Source organism: Chiloscyllium plagiosum, unplaced genomic scaffold (genome assembly GCF_037043375.1).
Source record: "Chiloscyllium plagiosum isolate Xiang-an unplaced genomic scaffold, Cpla_swu_hap1 HiC_scaffold_14, whole genome shotgun sequence".
Taxonomy (NCBI): Eukaryota; Metazoa; Chordata; class Chondrichthyes; order Orectolobiformes; family Hemiscylliidae; genus Chiloscyllium; species Chiloscyllium plagiosum.
Genome location: NW_028270152.1, coordinates 3,929,447 through 3,950,221, shown reverse-complemented (window position 1 = coordinate 3,950,221; position 20,775 = coordinate 3,929,447). Strand labels below are relative to the sequence as shown.

Sequence of the window (20,775 nt, the reverse complement as noted above, 5' to 3'; positions counted from 1 at the left end):
AACTGAACCTGCCTCCACTACATTTCCAGGCAATGCATTCCAAGTGAATCACTGAGTGAAAAAGGTTTTTCTCAAATCGTCCTTGCTTCTTTTGCACATCACAATCAGGGAGGGAAATCTGCTGTCTTTACCCGGTCTGGGCCTATAGGTGACCCAACAGCCCACACCAATGCGGTTGGTGGTGAACTGCCTGTGGAAACAGTTTATGAGGATACTAAGTTGTATTGCTCCATCTCGATCAGCCTCAAAAGGACCCAAGATGAAAAACACCATCCTCACTATGACAAGCCAACTAGAGGATGGCAAATTAATGCCACCTTTGCCAGTGTTACTTCACATCTCACTGTGATATTGTGATGGAAATCAAGGACCTGCTATTTCCAAAGTCATCACTAAAGTTTATTAAGGTACACAGAGTCTCTAAGGTATCCACCTGATAGACTCAGAGTAACAGCCAGGTTTCTGTATGACTAGTCATTCCAAACAAATAGTAGCTAACTACAAGTAAACGTCTATGACCATTTTACAGAAATCTCCTCTTATATCCCCCTCACAGAGAGAGAGAGAGAGAGAGAGAGAGAGAGCAGGCAGTTCCTCAGTTTAATTTCTCGTCTGACCGAACCTCCAAGAATGCAGAATGCCATCTATACTGCTTTCAGTCGGGAAATTGTACTCAAGTATCTGCTGTGGGTCTTGAACCCTTACCCTTCAAGCACTGCCAGCAAACACATGAACTAACTGATTCAGCATGACAGCAACTCCTCACCCCTGAAACTTCTGTTCCCCTACTTGAGAAGAATTAATTTCTCCCAATCAACGTTACTGACTGCATTAATCTCTCTCTGAACTTGTTGATCAGTTCAGTCATTAATCTTTGATACTCAAGAGGATACAGGCCGAACTGTGTAATCTGTCTTTGTAAATTAAGTCTCTCAGCCCTGGGATTATTCTGATGAATCAGCCCGGCTCCCTTTCTAAAGCCAATCTCTCCTTCCTGACTGGTGGGGTCCAGAGTTGAATGGACTCTGTTCTAATCTTCAGAAGGGAAAGAATTGTCCCCACTTTTAATGTAGAGAACAAGAAGTCATAGAATCCCTACAGTGTCGAAAGAGGCCATTTGGCCCATTGAGTCTGCACTGACTCTCCAAAGAGCATCCCATGCAGACCCCTACCCTATCTCTGTCACCCCACATTTACCAATGCTATCCAGCCTATACATCCCTGAAGCAATCAAATATGGCCAATCCACCCTGACCTGCACATCTTTGGACTGTGGGAGGAAACCAGAGCACCCGGAGGAAACCCACGCAGACACGGGGAGAATGTACAAACTCCACACTGACCGAGGCTGGAATCGAACCCAGGTCCCTGGCTGTGTAAGGTCAGAAAAACTCATGTTTCCATAAGACCATAAGACCATAAGACATAGGAGCGGAAGTAAGGCCATTCGGCCCATCGAGTCCACTCCCCATTAAATCATGGCTGATGGGCATTTCAACTCCACTTACCTGCATTCTCCCCGTAGCCCTTAATTCCTTGTGACATCAATGTTTCAAAGAAGGGTCAAAACATTAACTCTGTTACTCTCTTCACAGGCGCTGCCAGACCTGCTGAATTTCTCCAGCACTTTGTGTTTGATGTCTTGAAACACTGGGGATGAAGATGTTACAGAAAAATCAGAGTGCAGGGGAATATGTCCAATACAGGTGGAAGGGATCAGTGACTGCTGGGAGATATCTCAGGAGAGAATGAGTGTGAGTGACAGAGAGTACAAGATCATTAAATACACACTTGTTTGAAAGGATCAATATCAGATTCATTCCTAATAACATTTTAAGTAATCAAATGTTTATGTTGTGAAAGTCTTGCAATTGCCACAGATCAGGAGTTACCAATCAGAGGGACAGAAGGGATTTGTTGGGAATGATTAGTTTTGGAATGAGGATCAAGTAAAATCTGATCCTCCACACTCTCCTGACCAGTGTCAGTCTCAGCCTATCAGGTGTACTGATACCAATCCCACTCCAGTTCCTAACTGGAAGCTCAGATACAATGAGGAAACTGTAGCCTGTTCCCAATCTCTCACCTTCCAGCCAGCCACAGCTCAGACAGAAGCATTACTTACCACAGAATCCAAGATTCGCATTTTTACAACAAACAGAGCTGTCGACCCATTGTGTCTTCACTGGTCATCAAATATCCATCAATTCTAACCCCATTTTCCAGTATTTGGCCTGTACATGAGGAGGAATTTCTCCAGCCAGACGGTGGGGAATCTGTGGAACCCATTGCCACAGAGGGCTGTGGAGGCCCAGTCACTGAGTGTCTTTAAGACACAGACAGACAAGCTCCTGATTAGTAACAGGATTGAGGGTTACAGGGAGAAGGCAGAAGAATGGAGTTGAGAAATGTATCAGCCATGATGGAATAGTGGAGCATACTCGATGGGCCGAATGGCCTAAGTCTGCTCCTATACCTTATGGTCTTATAGTTGCCTTGTATGCTCTTGGCATTTCAAATGCTCATCTAAAAACATCTTAAATATTTTGAGAGTTCCTGCATCGACCACCATTTCAGTCAGATTCCCATCATCTTTCAAGTCCAGAGACCCTACTTCAGAGCTCTTTTTGTTTGGATCAATTTGGATTTCTCTGGACAGGAGTAATTGGGGATGGGCAATAAATTCTGGCCTTGCCAATAATTACTTTCAAAATAGGTTCCAACCCTGGGGTGAGCCGAAGTTCTTATAGACACAAGTCAGTTAATTCTGGAGTTCTGGCAATATCTGTGATGGGCACACACACAGAGGATGTACAACCAACTAGGCTCGAAAGTGTTTCTGTCTCCCCACAGACGTTACAGACCTACTGAACCTTACCAGTACTTTCTGTTATTGAATGAATGCCAAAGTACCTTCTCATGGATAATTTCCTGTTTCCCCCTAGCCACTGTCAGATGGAATCCAGCAGTAGCAGAGTAAATATATATATACACACACATAAACACACAGACACACACATAAACACACAGACACACACACATACAAACACACACACACGCTCTCACAGAGACACACAGCTGCACACACATGTATAAAGACACACACACACAGAGACACACAGACACATATAGAGAAACACAGATGCACACACATGTATAGAGTCTCTCTCTCTCTCTCACACACACAGACACAGCATTCCCTGATGGTCTCCTTGTACAGAGGCTGTGAATGGCTGATCACATCAGAGAGGAATGGGAAGCACTCATTCTGAGCTGAACTTGGAGAGTGGGAGCTGTCAGCAAAGAACGCACACAATTCCTGGGAGTTATGAGTCACAAGCTGTCTAGAGCTGAGCCAGTATATTCTGATTATTCTTTCTTTCTCTCTGTTGCAAACTAAACATGAAAGAAGAATGTTTTGAAAGGTTGTGTGGACCAGCCCCCACGTAGGATGCCAGACCAATGAGAGTAGGATCATTAGGCGAGCCTCCCCCATGTAGTGCCTTGTGTTTTCTTGAGCAATGAGAGAGCTCAGTCTGCAGTCACATGTGGACAGAGTGAATCCTCTAACACTGTACACACAAGCGACAGCTAGAGCCGGCTTCAATGACACATTGCTTCAGGTAGGTCACAGCCCACTGTTCATGCAACTCGCTTTGATTTTGCAAAGTGACCCATGGTCCCCAGTGGAGTTTCTGTTTTGACATTTTCTCTGATCAGTGACAGTTCACTTTCTGAATGCTGTCACTTTCTCTCAGTGTTTCAGAAACTTTTGTGCGCCTTGGAATTATTCCTTTCCTTCCCCGTCTTCTTCATTTCTCACGCCCTCCCACCCCTGCACTGTCGGTGAATTTGCCGAGTTTGGCTCCAACTGACGGTCCTGGCTGGGGAAATGGAGTTGGGAGGGTTACTGTCGGTCAAACTGATATGGGGCCAGTTTGGGGAACAGAGAGAGAGAGACAGAGACAGAGACAGAGAGACAGACAGGTACAGGGAAGGGAAGAGAGAGAGAGAGAGAGAGATCGGAATGGGAGAGAGAGAGACAGGGAAGGTAGGGGAGCAAAAAAGTGAGAGGAATGAGAGAGACAGAGAGGTAGAGGAGGGAAATGGAAAGGGAGAGGGGGAGAGAGGAGAGAGAGGGAGAAAAGATGGAAGGGCAGCGCAGTGTGGGAGAGAATGTGGGGGGTGTGAGGGGGGAGTGTGTGGGGGAGTGTGTGGAGGTGTGAGGGGGAGTGTGGGGGGTGTGAGGGGGAGTGTGGGGGGTGTGAGGGGGCAATGTGAGGGGTATGAGGGGGGAGTGTGGTGGTGTGTGGGGGGGTGAGGGAGGAGTGTGAGGGGAGCATGGGGGGTGTGAGGGGGCAATGTGAGGGGTATGAGGGGGGAGTGTGGTGGTGTGTGAGGGGTGAGTGTGGAGGGGTGGGGGGTGTGTGGGGAGTAAGGGGTGAGTGTGGGGGGTGAGGGGGGAGTGTGGGGTGAGTGTGGGGGGGTGAGGGGGGTGTGGGGGGTGAGGGGGGAGTGTGGGGTGAGTGAGGGGTGAGTGTGGGGGTTAGGGGTGAGTGTGGGGGTTAGGGGGGAGTGTGGGGGGAGTGAGGGGGGAGTGTGAGGTGAGTGTGGGGGGGAGTGTGGGGGGGAGTGTGGGGTGAGTGTGGGGTGAGTGTGGGGTGGAGTGTGAGGGTGAGTGTGGGGGTGAGTGTGGGGTGAGTGTGGGGTGAGTGTGAGGGGGGAGTGTGAGGGGGGAGTGTGAGGGGGCAATGTGAGGGGTATGAGGGGGGAGTGTGGTGGTGTGTGAGGGGGAGTGTGGGGGGGAGTGTGGGGTGAGTGAGGGGGGAGTGTGGGGTGAGTGAGGGGGGAATGTGAGGGGGGAATGTGAGGTGAGTGTGTGGGGGGAGTGAGGGGGGAGTGTGGGGTGAGTGAGGGGGGAGTTTGGGGTGGGTGTGGGGGGTGTGAGGGGGAGTGGGGAGTGAGGGGTGGGTGAGGGGGGAGTGTGGGGGGTGTGAGGGGGGAGTGTGGGGTGAGAGTGGGGGGTATGAGGGGGGAGTGTGGAGGGTGTGACGGGGGAGTGTGGGGTGAGTGAGGGGGGAGTGTGGGGTGACAGTGGGGGGTTGGGGGTGGAGGGTGTGAGGGGGGAGTGTGGAGGATGTGGGGGGGAGTGTTGGGTGAGTGAGTGGGGAGTGTGGGGTGAGGGGGGTATGGGGTGAATGAGGGAGTGAGTGTGGAGGTGTGTGAGGGGGGAGTGGGGTGAGTGAGGGAGGAGTGTGGGGTGACAGTGGGGGGAGTGAGAGGGGAGTGTGGAGGGTGTGAGGGGGGAGTGTTGGGTGAGTGAGCAGGGAATGTGGGGGCTGTGAGGGGAGTGGAGAGTGAGGAGGGTGTGGGGGGAGTGTGGAGGTGTGGGGGGAGTGTGGAGGTGTGTGAGGGGGGAGTGTGGGGGGTGTGAGGGGGGATTGTGGGGAGTGTGAGGGGGGTGTGTGAGGGGTGAGTGTGGGGGATGTGAGGGGGGTGTGTGAGGGAGTGTGAGGGGGGAGCGTGGGAGGTGTGAGGTGGGAGTGGGGGGTGTGAGGTGGGAGTGTGGGGTGAGTGGGGGGGAGTGTGGTGTGGGTGTGAGGGGTGGGTGTGGGGGGTGTGTGGGGGGGTGTGAAGGGTGAGTGTGGGGGCTGTGAGGGGGGAGTGTGGAGTGGGTGTGAGGGGGGAGTGTGGGGTGAGTGGGGGGGAGTGTGGTGTGAGTGTGGGGGGTGTGAGGGGGGAGTGCGGGGTGAGTGAGGGGGGAGTGTGAGGTGAGTGTGGGGGGGAGTGTGGCGGGGGAGTGTGGGGGTGAGTGTGGGGTGAGTGAGGGGGGAGTGTGAGGGGGGAGTGTGAGGGGGGAGTGTGAGGGGGAGTGTGGGGGGGAGTGTGGGGGGAGTGTGGGGTGAGTGAGGGGGGAGTGTGGGGTGAGTGAGGGGGGAGTGTGAGGGGAGAATGTGAGGTGAGTGTGTGGGGGGAGTGAGGGGGGAGTTTGGGGTGGGTGTGGGGGGTGTGAGGGGGAGTGGGGAGTGAGGGGTGGGTGAGGGGGGAGTGTGGGGGGTGTGAGGGGGGAGTGTGGGGTGAGAGTGGGGGGTATGAGGGGGGAGTGTGGAGGGTGTGACGGGGGAGTGTGGGGTGAGTGAGGGGGGAGTGTGGGGTGACAGTGGGGGGTTGGGGTGGAGGGTGTGAGGGGGGAGTGTGGAGGGTGTGGGGGGGAGTGTTGGGTGAGTGAGCGGGGAGTGTGGGGTGAGGGGGGTATGGGGTGAATGAGGGAGTGAGTGTGGAGGTGTGTGAGGGGGGAGTGGGGTGAGTGAGGGAGGAGTGTGGGGTGACAGTGGGGGGAGTGAGAGGGGAGTGTGGAGGGTGTGAGGGGGGAGTGTTGGGTGAGTGAGCAGGGAATGTGGGGGCTGTGAGGGGAGCGGAGAGTGAGGAGGGTGTGGGGGGAGTGTGGAGGTGTGTGAGGGGGGAGTGTGGGGGGTGTGAGGGGGGATTGTGGGGAGTGTGAGGGGGGTGTGTGAGGGGTGAGTGTGGGGGATGTGAGGGGGGTGTGTGAGGGAGTGTGAGGGGGGAGCGTGGGAGGTGTGAGGTGGGAGTGGGGGGTGTGAGGTGGGAGTGTGGGGTGAGTGGGGGGGAGTGTGGTGTGGGTGTGAGGGGTGGGTGTGGGGGGTGTGTGGGGGGGTGTGAGGGGTGAGTGTGGGGGCTGTGAGGGGGGAGTGTGGAGTGGGTGTGAGGGGGGAGTGTGGGGTGAGTGGGGGGGAGTGTGGTGTGAGTGTGGGGGGTGTGAGGGGGGAGTGCGGGGTGAGTGAGGGGGTGTGTGTGGGGGGTGTGAGGGGGAGTGTGTGGGGTCTGAGGAGGGTGTGTGGGGGGTTATGATGAGTGAGGGGGGAGTGGGGTGAGGGGGGAGTGTGGGGTGAGAATGGGGGTTGTGAGGGGGGAGTGTGGAAGGTATGAGGAGGGAGTGCGGAGGCTGTGAGGGGGCTGTGGGGTGAGTGAGGGGGGAGTGGGGTGAGTGAGGGGGGAGTGTGGGGTGACAGTGGGGGGTGTGAGGGGGGAGTGTGGAAGGTGTGAGGGGGGAGTGTGGAGGGTGTGAGGGGGAGTGTAGGGTGAGTGAAGGGAGAGTGTAGGGTAAGTGAAGGGGGAGTGTGGGGTGAGTGTGGGGGCTGTGAGGGAGGAGTGGGGAGTGAGGGGGGTGTGAGGGGGGAGTGTGGGGTGTGTGAGGTGGGAATGTGGGGGATGTGAGGGGGAGTGTGGGGTGAGTGAGGGGGGAGTGTGGGGAGGGTGAGGAGGGAGCGGGGAGTGAGAGCGAGGGGGGAGTGGGAGTGACGGGGGAGTGTGGGGGTGTGAGGGGGGAGTGTGGGGTGAGTGAGGGGAGTGTGGGGTGAGTGTGGGGGGTGTGAGGGGAGTGTGAGGGGGATGAGGGGGGAGCGTGGGGTGAATGGGGGGAGTGTGGGGGTGTGAGGGGGAGGGGGGAGTGTGGGAGGTGTGAGGGGGGAGTGTGAGGCGAGTGAGGAGGGGAGTGTGGGGGTGTGAGGGGGGAGTGTTGGTGGTGTGAGGGGGAGGGGAGAGTAAGGGGGGAGTGTGGGAGGTGTGAGGGGAGGGGGCAGTGTGGGAGGTGTGAGGGGGGAGTGTGGGGTGAGTGAGGGGGTGAGTGTGGGGTGAGTGTGGGGGGTGTGAGGGGGGAGTGGGGAGTGAGGGGAGTGTGAGGGGGTGAGGGGGGAGCGTGGGGTGAATGAGGAGGGAGTGTGGGGGTGTGAGGGGAGGGGGGAGTGTGGGAGGTGTGAGGGGGGAGTGTGGGGTGAGTGAGGGGGAGTGTGGGGTGAATGAGGAGGGAGTGTGGGGGTGTGAGGGGAGGGGGGAGTGTGGGGGTGTGAGGAGGTGGGGGGAGTGTGAGGGGTGGGTGTGGAGGTGTGAGGGGGGAGTGTTGGGGTGTGAGGGGGGAGGGACAAGGGAAACACTAGAGGAGGAGAGTGGGGGTAAGGGTAGATGAGGAAGGGAGAGGAGAAGTGGAGAGTGTCAGGGAGAGAGAGAGAGAGCAGGGAGAGAGAGAGTGAGACAATAGAGAGAGAGAAGGAAGGGGAGAGTGAGGGCGTGGTCAGCTCAGGATGCATTTCTCTAAAGTCTAACATTGGACCGTTGATGATCTTGGTTTGGACTCTATGACTTTTACAACCTTTTAACTAATGTTTATGGACAGTTTTTAAATGCCGGGAAGGTTTCAGAGCTGTGCAAGGTCCAACCTTCTCGGCAGGGTGCAAATACATGACAGTTGAGGCCAGAAACTTACCGATATTCATTAGACCCTGACACAGCCTCTCACCGTACCCAGCCCCCAGCCCCAGTACTCTCTCAGATTCCACATTATTAACTGGATAACAACTTCTCTTTGACTCTGAGGCACTGATTGTGACAGAGGGCCCTGAAAACCAGGCCACTGAGTGTACTTAAAACAGAGATCAATAGGTTCCTGACTACAAGGGGGTCAAGGGTTACAGGGAGAAGGCTGGAGAATGGGGTTAAGAAACAATTTGGCCATGATCGAATGACGGAGCAGAGTCAATGGGCTGAATGGCCTAATCCTATATCTTACAGTCACTGAGTAGTTTTCCTCTCTTGTGCAACCTTTTGGGAAAGAAGAGATCAGACGCGTGATAGACCAATTGAGGGTAGACCATTGAAAACAAAACTTCTAAATATTTCACACCAGGACTGTGAACAATGAAGCTACTGAGATTGCTGCTCAGTCTGTCTGACTGACATGTTCCCCAGAACCAGACCCCACTCAGTGATATTGTGCCGATGGGTTGGAAGGTTCTGGATCAAGTCCCCCTCCAAGGCCTGAGCATCGTGCTGACGGTCTAGTGACAGTGAGGGAGTACTGCACTCAGTCAGAAGATCTGCTCCTCAGATGAAATGTCACGCCCCAGCTCAATGTGTAAGATCCAAGGTACCATCCTGCAGAGCAGAAGGGAGTTCAGGATATTGTGGGACAGTCAACATCGCCAAAGCAGATCCCTGAGTCATTACCTCGTGACTGTTTGTGGGAGCGTGCTGTGTACGTTCCCTCCATTACAACAGAATTTCAAAATGTCTCAGGAAGGAGCTTTGAGGCACCAGCTGCTCATTTGAATTTTAGTTTCCAGGTGGCCTAGTCAGTCATATCCTCACCGCCGGATTATATTAAAGAAGCAGGAATTCTCAAGTTACACAGTGTGCTGTGCCTGGTCCCAGTCCACCTGGGGAGAGAACACAGTGGCCACTATCTGGGCCAACAGGAGGACTGCAGACAATGGATCCCAGCTGGAATTTCAACATGCATGGGCTGCCATATTGACGGGAGATATGGGGCTGGCAAGGTGACTGAAAAAAACATCAGGCCTTGGATAAAGAGAGGACCCAAGGTTTTATGAATCAAAATCCAAACCCTTTGAGAGGAAGGAGCAGAGAATCTCAGCAGGAGGGTCAGAGACTGCCTCCAGTGCTCTCCCCCGGTCACTGACCCATCACACAGCCCTGTGTACACTCTCCCCCGGTCACTGACCCCTCCCACAGCCCTGTGTACACTCTCCCCCGGTCACTGACCCCTCCCACATCCCTGTGTACACTCTCCCCCTGTCACTGACCCCTCCCACAGCCCTGTGTACACTCTCCCCCTGTCACTGACCCCTCCCACAGCCCTGTGTACACTCTCCCCCTGTCACTGACCCCTCCCACAGCCCTGTGTACACTCTCCCCCATCACTGACCCCTCCCACAGCCCTGTGTACACTCTCCCCCTGTCACTGACCCCTCCCACAGCCCTGTGTACACTCTCCCCCGGTCACTGACCCCTCCCACAGACCTGTGTACACTCTCCCCCTGTCACTGACCCCTCCCACAGCCCTGTGTACACTCTCCCCCGGTCACTGACGCCTCCCACATCCCTGTGTGCACTCTCCCCCTGTCACTGACCCCTCCCACCGCCCTGTGTACACTCTCCCCCTGTCACTGACCCCTCCCACAGCCCTGTGTACACTCTCCCCCTGTGTACTTTCTCCCCTCCCACATCCCTGTGTGCACTCTCCCCCGGTCACTGACCCCTCCCACCGCCCTGTGTACACTCTCCCCCTGTCACTGACCCCTCCCACCGCCCTGTGTACACTCTCCCCCTGTCACTGACCCCTCCCACATCCCTGTGTGCACTCTCCCCCTGTCACTGACCCCTCCCACATCCCTGTGTACACTCTCCCCCTGTCACTGACCCCTCCCACCGCCCTGTGTACACTCTCCCCCTGTCACTGACCCCTCCCACAGCCCTGTGTACACTCTCCCCCTGTCACTGACCCCTCCCACAGCCCTGTGTACACTCTCCCCCTGTCACTGACCCCTCCCACAGCCCTGTGTGCACTCTTCCCCGGTCACTGACCCCTCCCACCGCCCTGTGTACACTCTCCCCCTGTCACTGACTCCTCCCACCATTTCATTATCAAAATATTCTTCATCACAAGAGCCTCCATGTTAAACTATTGAATATTTGACCCCATCTGAGCTACAGCATCGAGCTCTGAGCAGGAGTCCTGCACTCCCCTGTTTTTACAGCCTGGCTATAATGACAATGATCAAGCTGCAGATCAAAGCCTTGTATGGACTCTCTAAGGTTTTCCTTTTTTCCAGCCTAATATTCAGTTCCCTTTTGGGAGTCTTTCTGTTTCCGCCACCTTTCCCAACAACACAGTAACCTGATCAGATCGCTTCCCTGCACCTCACTTTCAGTTCTTTGCCAATCACCTTAAATCTGTTTGACCTGTGAGTCCCTCCACTGCTGAATAGCCTGTAGGTATCCAGAGCTTCAGTTCAGCCAGAAACACAGTACAGTGGACAGTGAGAAGGTCAAGGAAGAGAATGAACAATGAACAAACACAAAACACTGTGGTTAGGATCTGATCACACTGAGATTCACATCTTGTGACTTTGACTCTGGTGTGCTGTGGGGACAGGTCCCGTCCCCTGTCACTGGGCTTTTTATGGCACTGTGCAAATGATTCACATTCTCCTTGCTGCAGTCAGCTGACACCGAGCAGATCAGATACAGACTGAGGCAGGACGTGTGCAATAGGTGAATTCCTCAGAGCACTTCACATAGTGAGCCTGTGCTGTCCCTGTCCTGGGAGTGTTTGATGGGGACAGTGCAGAGGGAGCTTTACTCTGTACCTAGCCCCATGCTGTCCCTGTCCTGGGAGTGTTTGATGGGGACAGTGCAGAGGGAGCTTTACTCTGTATCTAACTCCATGCTGTCCCTGTCCTGGGAGTGTTTGATGGGGACAGTGCAGAGGGAGCTTTACTCTGTATCTAACTCCATGCTGTCCCTGTCCTGGGAGTGTTTGATGGGGACAGTGCAGAGGGAGCTTTACTCTGTATCTAACTCCATGCTGTCCCTGTCCTGGGAGTGTTTGATGGGGGTCAGTGTAGAGGGAGCTTTACTCTGTATCTAACCCCGTGCTGTCCCTGTCCTGGGAGTGTTTGATGGGGACAGTGCAGAGGGAGCTTTACTCTGTATCTAACCCCGTGCTGTCCCTGTCCTGGGAGTGTTTGATGGGGACAGTGCAGAGGGAGCTTTACTCTGTATCTAACCCCGTGCTGTCCCTGTCCTAGGAGTGTTTGATGGGGACAGTGCAGAGGGAGCTTTACTCTGTATCTAGCCCCATGCTGTCCCTGTCCTGGGAGTGTTTGATGGGGGACAGTGTAGAGGGAGCTTTACTCTGTATCTAACCCCGTGCTGTCCCTGCCCTTAGTGAACATAAACAATGTGAAATAGGTTTGTGTATTTCAAGTGGGATCCTGTTGTGTAGTTGAAATGTAAATATAAATCTTCTTTTGTTTATTAGGCGCTGGGTCCAGTTGGTTTCCTGTGGATGTGAGCCCAGATAGTGGGTGATCTCATTGGTCCATCATTGATCTACATCACTCTACAGGTAGCCATGGTGGATCACCTGCTGTCCAATAAGAGCCACTTCCTGCCGCTGGGTTACCATGGCGGTAAGATGATGGAGAGCTGCAATTACCGGATGTTACCGTCTCCTGTGTCTGAGGATGATAGTGACTGCTCCAGTTCCTGCTCCTGTTCCAGCCCTGACTCCTTGGTGCTGAACTCTGGCTCCCGGAGCTCCTCCAGCAGCCACAGTGGAGACAGTATCATCGATTACCTGCTTTCCCAGGCTTCCATGAGGAGCTTCCCAACTCCGGCTTGGGACCAGAAGGCTGGCCATCCCGTCATCAAGGAGGAAGCTGTGGAATTTCCCAGCTTTGGGGCAGAGGGGGATGCGTTGCGGCCATTCCAGCCAACCCTGGAGGAAATTGAAGAATTCCTTGAGGAGAACATGGAGGTGGATTCAAAGGATGAACCCAAAAGTGAAGTGACCGAGGGGATAAGTGATGATCCGGGCTCCTCCATCATGCTGCAGGGCAAAGTGATCTCAATGCAAGCCAAGTCGGAAATGAAAGATGTGAGGAATACTGAACAGGCATTGACACCTGGCGGAGCCATCCCTGTCCTTCTTCAGCTGCAGCCTGTGAAGCAGGAGCAGGGCAGTGAGGGTCACCCACACCCTCGAACTGACCTGAAGGTTGCCCAACTCCTTGTCAACATTCAGGGGCAAACCTTTACCCTGGTGCCTCAGTTTGTGCAGTCCTCCAGTCTGAACTGCTCCCGTCAGTACGTGAGGATCGCGCCGGTTCCTGTAGCCGCTAAGCCCACGGCTGGAGCTGTGGAAGGCTCCCAGGGCCAAGGTGCTCTCCTCCTGGGCCACAAGTTTCCAAAAGGGACCCCAGCAGAACTTCTGAAAATGCACAAGTGCACCTTCCCCGGCTGCACCAAGATGTACACCAAGAGCAGCCATCTGAAAGCTCATTTAAGGAGACATACAGGAGAGAAGCCATTTGCCTGCACTTGGCCTGGGTGTGGATGGAGGTCAGTTTGAAAATTCTGTTATAAATAAGAATTTCTGTCACATCTTTCACCACCTCATGACACCTCGGAGCATTTCGTAATAAATAAAGTAATTGACACTGATCTCGTCCTTCATAAACAACAACAGGACCAGGAGCAGATTAGATTCCCTACAGTCTGGAAACAGGCCCTTCAGCCCAACAAGTCCACACCCACCCTCTGAAGAGTAACCCACCCCAGACCCATTTCCCTTTGACTAACGCTCCTAACACTACGGGCAATTTAGCATGACCAATTCACCTAACCTGCACACCTTTGGACTGTGGGAGGAAACCGGAGCACCCGGAGGAAACCCACACAGACACGGGGAGAATGTGCAAACCCACACAGACAGTCGCCTGAGGCGGGAATTGAACCTGGGTCCCTAGTGCTGTGAGGCAGCAGTGCTAACCACTGAGCCACCGTGCTGCCCCAGATAACCTGTGGGTATTGACTGGAGCTAAAAGATTGGCCAGAAAACTAAGCAGAACAGCCTGATCCTCTTTGACCTTTGTATTTATCCATTCATGGGACCTGGGTGTCGCCAGAGGGCAATTAGGAACCAACTTGCTGTGGGCCTGGAGTCACATATGGGCCAGACCAGGTGAGGACGGCAGATCTCCTTCCCTAAAGGGTATTAGTGAACCAGATGGGTTTTTACAACAATTGACAGAGTTGAGGGAGTGCCCACTGACTTCACCAAAAATGACAAATTGTGAATTAAAGCTCTGGTAAAAGATGAGATTTAATCAAAGAGATTTAATCCCAACTTCCTCCTAGATCTTAAATTAAAGATTACATTAGCATGAGCTCAAAGAACATGCAATGTCTGAACAGCGTCACTGAAGTCAATCAGCTGCTCAGTTATATTGTCACTGTTTGTGGGATCTTGCTGTGTGTAAATTGGCTGCCATGTTTCCGACATTATAATAATGCCCACATTTCACTGGCCATGAAGGATTTCTGAATGTGTTGACATTGAAAAGTGTGTGATTAAAATGCACGTCTTCCCAGCTTCACTTGGGAGATTTTCCACTTTAGTCTTCCCATTGCATGGTGTGGTTGGAAAATTCAGAATTCTGACTGGTTCCGTACTTTGACAGATCGAGAACAATTACAAAAAAACAATTACAATGAATGATTGAATAAAGATTGAATAAATGAAAAATCAGATCTTTCTATTCAGAATAACACCGCTTGCAGGATGATATGATGGAAATGTTTCAGGAGGACAGATAGAAGTCAATAATTCCCAGTCGTTGAGGGTCAGGAACAAGAGGTCCGTAGATAGGAAATGAAATGTCTGAGACTGAGAATAGAGAGTGGGTGAGAAATCCTCCCACAGAAATTTACCAGCCTGTTGGAGTCTCTCCCAGGGTCAGTAATTGAGACAGAAATTGGTCAATACACAGAGGGAATAAATCATAAAAATGCAGGAAATTCTAGAAGGACCACACAAGGCAAATACAAGAAGGGTGTTCCTGATGACCGGGAAGCCCAGAACCTGGGATCACAGTCTCAGGAGATTGGTGAGCCATTGGGACTGAGCTGAGGGGAAATGTCTTCGCCCAGAGAGTGGGGAGTGGGTGGGATTCACTGCCACAGGAAGTGTGGTCTCAGCTGTAGAAAACTCATCAGTGAATCTGTGCACAGCATGATCCCACACGCAACAGCATCATAATGCCCTGGTAATCTGTTCTGGTGATTTCAATTGAGGAATCTAGGGGTTAATTGAGGATTAAAGAAGAATTTAAAAAGAGGCATATTATCTAAATGGGGAGAGGTTACTGAGCTGCAGGGAGATCAGGGCCTTCTGGTCCATGAATCATGAAGGTTGGTACACAGGTGCAGCAAGTCATCCAGAAACTAACAGAATGTTAACATTTATCACCAGTAGGCAGGCAGGAGGCTGGAAGAACACAGCAAGCCAGGCAGCATCAGGAGGTGGAGAAGTCAATGTTTCAGATGTACCCCTTCTTCAGGACTGGGAGTGGGTGTTGGGGGGGAGCTGCAGATAAAGGGGGTGGGGGTGCAGGGTGGTGAGGTGGGCATAGGTAGAGGGTACGACCTGGTTGGTCAATGGGAGGAATGAATCTGATTGGTGGCTGGAAGGAGCGGAAGGGAGGGTGAGGGGATGGGAAGGGAAACAAGGCAAACTGAATGTGAAAATAAAGAGATTATATTTTAGTTATACATGGCACTAGGGAGATCACATCGGGAGGACTGTGTATAGTTTGTTCACCTTATTCAAGGAAGAATTTAATTCCTAGCTTGTATGTTTGTGTTTTTGAGGGCAGATTAAAGGTTTATGAGGGTCTGAAGCAAGACCAGGGATAGGTCAAGAGAGAAGGTCAGAATAAATGAGGAGGCAGGAGAGATGAAATGACCAAAGTAAAGATGGTAAAAAGGAACAGGAATCACATCTGGAGACAGTGTACATAGCAACTGAACGTTTGTGGGCAAATTATAATATTTAAAATTCATAAAAACATGCTTTGATTAAAATTTGTTATTTATTTTGGCATTTATTGTCAATCCCCCCACGGTTGGTGCTGTCCTCTCTGTCAGTTTCACTCTTCCCATCTGGGTACCCCCTCAGTCCTTACTGTGTTAAAATTAAATCCCATTACTCCAAGTATGTAACAGGAGGCCATTCGGCCCCTCTGTTTGTGATGCTGTAGGCGAACCAAGTGGCAGTTCTTGAATTTCTCACAGCCCCTGTCAGTCTCTGCAGCCCTCCCTCCTTCCCCACCTCGGTTTCGTCTGGAAGGACGGTGAATGAGGGCCCCTCAGTTATCGTTCTGACACAGCTCACTGCTCTGCTTTTAGATTCCATTAATCTGCACAGGTTCTTTAATCCCTTGGCCCAACAAACAAAAAAAAAACTGTTGTTCTTAATTTTTATGTTTCTGTGAGTTCTGTGTTTCCTAACATCACGGTTGAATAGCATGGCTTGAATTTTCAAGCATCCCCCCCCCCAGCTTGGGTGGACTGCCTGAACCAACTCGGAGTTCATCTCTTGCCATCGCACCCACTAGACGCCTTTGATCATCTGAAACAGCTCAGACAGGTCACTCACTCAGGTTGTTTGGGTTGAGGGATTACAAAACTAATCTTTGCAATTTGTCCTCATAATCGGAGCCTTTAACACTCAGTGACCTTAGAGACTGAACCCTGCAGCTTCAAGTGAGGACTGGGGTGAAACGGGGCCATGGCAAGTGGACATGGTTGGCTATTGAGATGTTAGTGGTGAATGACGGCTTAATTTGTTGGTATTTTATTTCAGGTTCTCAAGGTCAGATGAACTCTCCAGACACAGGAGATCGCACTCTGGAGTCAAGCCGTACCAGTGTGCTATCTGTGAGAAGAGGTTTGCTCGCAGTGACCACCTTTCCAAACACATCAAGGTGCACCGCTTTCCCAGAACTGGTCGGACAGCCCGGCCTGTGAACTGAACATTCAGAACACTGACCCAGCTGTAAGGGCTGCCTGTGGAAACTACAGGTGAATGGGAGCAGGGGGTGGACATGGAGCCAGGACAGAGACGCACCGTTCCATTCAAGCCCATTGCAGGATGTCTGCACCTTGACCTCATTAGGAGTGGCTGGCCTGAATGTAATTAACCCTTTGGTGCCAAAGCTGCTGAGAGATGACAGATTCAAGATGGCCAGACCCAACTACCCAAACTTTAACCTCAGGCCACTGTCCCAGCCACACCGTGTGAATCTCACATCGAAGGGTGTCCAGCTACTGTGTTCCTTATTGTCACTTCTCCTGTTACTCTGCGTGGATGTGTAGGGCGATTAAAAGCCCTTTGTTCCCTCTGAACCACGGGCGAGACTCCATTTCACTGCCTGAGCTATGACTCCTCCAAGTGGCACTTCTCCATGTAGACTGAAGGTTATTTACTGGATACTGATGGCGACATGTTGTCTATGAAATGTGTAAATAAGCCAGCAAACGTTCACCCTCTCACATCATTTTAAATGTGTGGCTTATTTTCCTTTTTAGGAAAGCAAGCATATCTCAAATTTCTCAGACTATACGAAAAAAAAGTAAGGCAGGATAGGGAGAGATTGATCAGAGAGCTCAATCACCAAGGCTCCTCAGTTAGGGATGGGTATTAAATGCTGATCCCAACCAGCGACGCTCACATGAACAATAACTCCAAGATATAGGTTTTTTTTTGTTTAGGAATGTAGTCAAAGCCACTCTCTCAGCAAGCCTGTGTATCTGTGAAAAGGTTTCACTTCCCACTCACCTCAGCAATTACTTGCTGGCCACAGTGATCCCGCAGTGAGCCCCAGCTGTCACAGAGAATGTCTTCCACAATCTCCACACCGAGGGGCATAAGGCATGGATTCAAGTCTCACTGCAGAAACACAAGCCTGTCTGTTTCAGGGCTGAGGGAGTGCCGCACTGTCGGAGGGTCAGTGCTGAGGGAGTGCCGCACTGTCGGAGGGTCAGTGCTGAGGGAGTGCCGCACTGTCGGAGGGTCAGTGCTGAGGGAGTGCCGCACTGTCGGAGGGTCAGTGCTGAGGGAGTGGGCACTGTCGGAGGGTCAGTACTGAGGGAGTGCCGCACTGTCGGAGGGTCAGTGGTAAGGGAGTGACGCTCTGTCGGAGGGTCAGCGCTGAGGGAGTGCTGCACTGTTGGAGGGTCAGTGCTGAGGGAGTGCCACACTGTCGGAGGGTCAGTGGTGAGGGAGTGCAGCACTGTTGGAGGGTCAGTGCTGAGGGAGTGCCGCACTGTTGGAGGGTCAGTGCTGAGGGAGTGCCGCACAGTCGGGGGGTCAGTGGTGAGGGAGTGCTGCACTGTTGGAGGGTCAGTGCTGAGGGAGTGCCGCACTGTCGGAGGGTCAGTGCTGAGGGAGTGCCGCACTGTCGGAGGGTCAGTGGTGAGGGAGTGCCGCACTGTCGGGGGGTCAGTGGTGAGGGAGTGCCGTACTGTCGGGGGGTCAGTGGTGAGGGAGTGCCGTACTGTCGGGGGGTCAGTGGTGAGGGAGTGCAGCACTGTCAGTTGTGTATTTTTGACTATTTAATATCAAGCAGCAGAATTATTTTCAGTTCCCTGTTTATTCCCCAGCCAGTTCCACTGAAACAGCTAATCCAGTCATTATCACCTTGCTGTGTTTGGGATCTTGCTGTGTTAAAAATGGCTACAATGTTTCCTATTTACAAGTGCAACTACTTTTTAAAAAAACACTTCATTTTGGGCTGTGACACAAATTGGATCGTCATGAATTTGTGTTGGGAGCTTTATACATGCAGGTCTTCATGAAGTTAAAAGAAGTCAGTTTGGCTAAAACTGATTAATGCCCCGAATGTTCTCAGTGACCAGCTGCTGTGTTTTGTGCTGATCAGCCTCTGGCACCACCTCAGCTCGTTTTTTTTTAGATTAGATTAGATTACAGTGTGGAAACAGGCCCTTCGGCCCAACAAGTCCACACCGACCCGCCGAAGCGCAACCCACCTATACCCCTACATTTACCCCTTACCTAACACTACGGGCAATTTAGCATGGCAAATTCACCTGACCTGCACATCTTTGGACTGTGGGAGGAAACCGGAGCACCCGGAAGAAACCCACGCAGACACGGGGAGAACGTGCAAACTCCACACAGTCAGTCGCCTGAGGCGCGAACTGAACCCGGGTCTCCGGCGCTGTGAGGCAGCAGTGATTCCAGCCACAAATCATGAGATTTATTGAATTCAATTTCATAATTTGACAAAATGGAATTTGAAGTCACAAATTGAAAGTATGTCAAGAAGATCAGGAGAGCTGAAAAATGTGTTGCTGGAAAAGCGCAGCAGGTCAGGCAGCATCCGAGGAGCAGGAGAATCGACGTTTCGGGCATAAGCCCTTCTTCAGGAATCACCGTATCCAGGTTCTTGAAGAAGGAATTATGCCCGAAACGTCGATTCTCCTGCTCCTCGGATGCTGCCTGACCTGCTGCGCTTTTCCAGCAACACATTTTTCAGCTCTGATCTCCAGCATCTGCAGTGTTCACTTTCTCTAAGATCAGGAGAATTTCATTCACCGCAGTGTTTTTGTCCTGGATCCAATCTATAACTTGTGCATTCACGTGATTTTTGGCGTCACTGGCTGGGTCAGTATTTATTGCCCGTCCCTAGTTGCCCCTTGAGAAGGTGGGGGTGAGCTGCCTTCTTGACCCGCTGCAGTCCATGTGCTGTGGTTTGACCCACAATGCCCTTTGGGTGGGAATTCCAGGATTCTGACCCAGCGACACTGAAGGAACGGCGATATATTTCCAGGTCAGGATGGTGAGTGGTTTGGAGGGGATCTTGCAGGGGGTGGTGTTCCCATGAATCTGCTGCCCTTGTCCTTCTAGATGGAAGTGGTCGTGGGTTTGGAAGGTACTGCCTAAAGGACCTTGGTGAGTAACCCATTTCTGTTGGGACCATTGTGCGATTCCTGATTCCCTTCAGTATCTGACAGAGTTTGGGTTTTCTAAATCTTAACTGGAATTTGGAAATCCTCAAACCATATTGCCACCTTGTTCAGTTCGCACTCAGGAGTGTTATCCAATCCTGGCCAACCAATCATAAGACCCTAAGGTATAAGAATAGAATTAGGCCATTTGGCCCATCGAGTCTGCTCCGCCATTCGATCACTGCCGATCTGTTTCTCTACCCCATTCTCCTGCCTTCTTCCTATAACCCTTGATCCCTTTACTAATGGAGAACCAATCTATCTCTGTCTTAAACACACTCAGTGACTTGGCCTCCACAGCACTCTGCAACAATGATTCCCCACCCTCTGGCTGAAGAAATTCCTCCTCATCTCAGTCCTAAAGGGTTGTCCCTTCACCCTGAGGCTGTGCCCTCGGGTCCTAGTCTCTCCTACTGTTGGAAACATCTTCTCCACATCCACCAGAAAATGTCCCACCTCATGCAGAGTATGTCGCCTGGATTTGAAGATGGCACATTCTCAACTAATCTGGGGAAATGACATCTCAGTCTGTAGTCCCTCAGGAGGTGATGGGGAGAGGATAATCAATTGGAGAATTGAGGGTTACAGGGAAAATGCAGGAAAGTGGACCTGAGGAATGTTGGATTAGCCACCATCCTATTGAATGGTATAAGGGTCCAAATGGCCTATTCATATAATCCTTACATTGAGGAAATAGATCCTTCAGCCCAACAAGTCCACACTGACCCTCCGAAGAGTAACCCACCCAGACCCATTCCCCTACTACTCTACGTTTACCCCTGACTAATGCACCTAACCTACAAATCCCTGAACACTATGGGCAATTTAGCACAGCCGACTCTGCACATTTGGATTGTAGGAGGAAACCGGAGCATCCGGAGGAAACCCACGCAGACACGGGGAGAGTGTGCAAACTCCACACAGACAGTCGCCTGAGGCTGGGATTGAACTTGGCACTGTGAGGCAGTGGTGCTAACCACCGAATCACTGTGCCTGTTCCTATTTCACATGGTTTTATAATATTGATTCACTCGTGTGTAACTTGAAAGATTTCTCCCATACCATTACGATTTGGGATCGACAGAGTACGATGTGGTGTGTGGGACCTGCTCACGAGAGACCAGTGTTTCCAAATCTCTGCCCCAACCCCACTGGGGCTTTACCCCTCCTCATGTCTGGCTCGATAGTGGATTTGTTGTTAGAGTCTGGTCACAATGATTCCATCTCCAGATGGGGAGAAAATGAATTTAACAGAACTAGGTCTTGCCCAGAAAATATGACGTTCCTGAACCTGGGAATGCTTGTGTTTGTGATGATGGATATTGTCCTTAATGAAGGAGTGATCTGTGCTGTGTCCTCACAGCC

The 20,775-nt window shown here is 52.1% G+C and overlaps 1 protein-coding gene across 2 annotated transcripts; it reads left to right on the top strand.

The window, feature by feature from the left end:
• Positions 1-3,545: 3,545 nt before the first annotated feature.
• klf15 (Kruppel like factor 15) lies at positions 3,546-18,789 on the top strand. 2 transcript variants are annotated; one of them, XM_043707550.2, is made up of 3 exons: positions 3,546-3,623; positions 11,858-12,939; positions 16,244-18,789. In XM_043707550.2, exons 2-3 carry the CDS (start codon positions 11,951-11,953, stop codon positions 16,410-16,412), a joined length of 1,158 nt encoding a protein of 385 aa, XP_043563485.2. In that variant the 5' UTR covers positions 3,546-3,623; positions 11,858-11,950; the 3' UTR covers positions 16,413-18,789. The 2 variants fall into 2 exon arrangements, with proteins under 2 accessions (XP_043563485.2, XP_087850169.1); XM_087994043.1 differs by lacking the exon at positions 3,546-3,623 and adding an exon at positions 8,122-9,350.
• Positions 18,790-20,775: the final 1,986 nt, after the last annotated feature.

What these genes read in the sequence shown, in the direction of transcription:
- klf15 (XM_043707550.2), top strand. Translation starts at nt 11,951, where the DNA reads ATGGTGGATCACCTGCTGTCCAATAAGAGCCACTTCCTGCCGCTGGGT. An exon ending in TGGCCTGGGTGTGGATGGAG is followed by an intron (nt 12,940 to 16,243) that starts GTCAGTTTGAAA and finishes ATTTTATTTCAG; the next exon opens with GTTCTCAAGGTCAGATGAAC.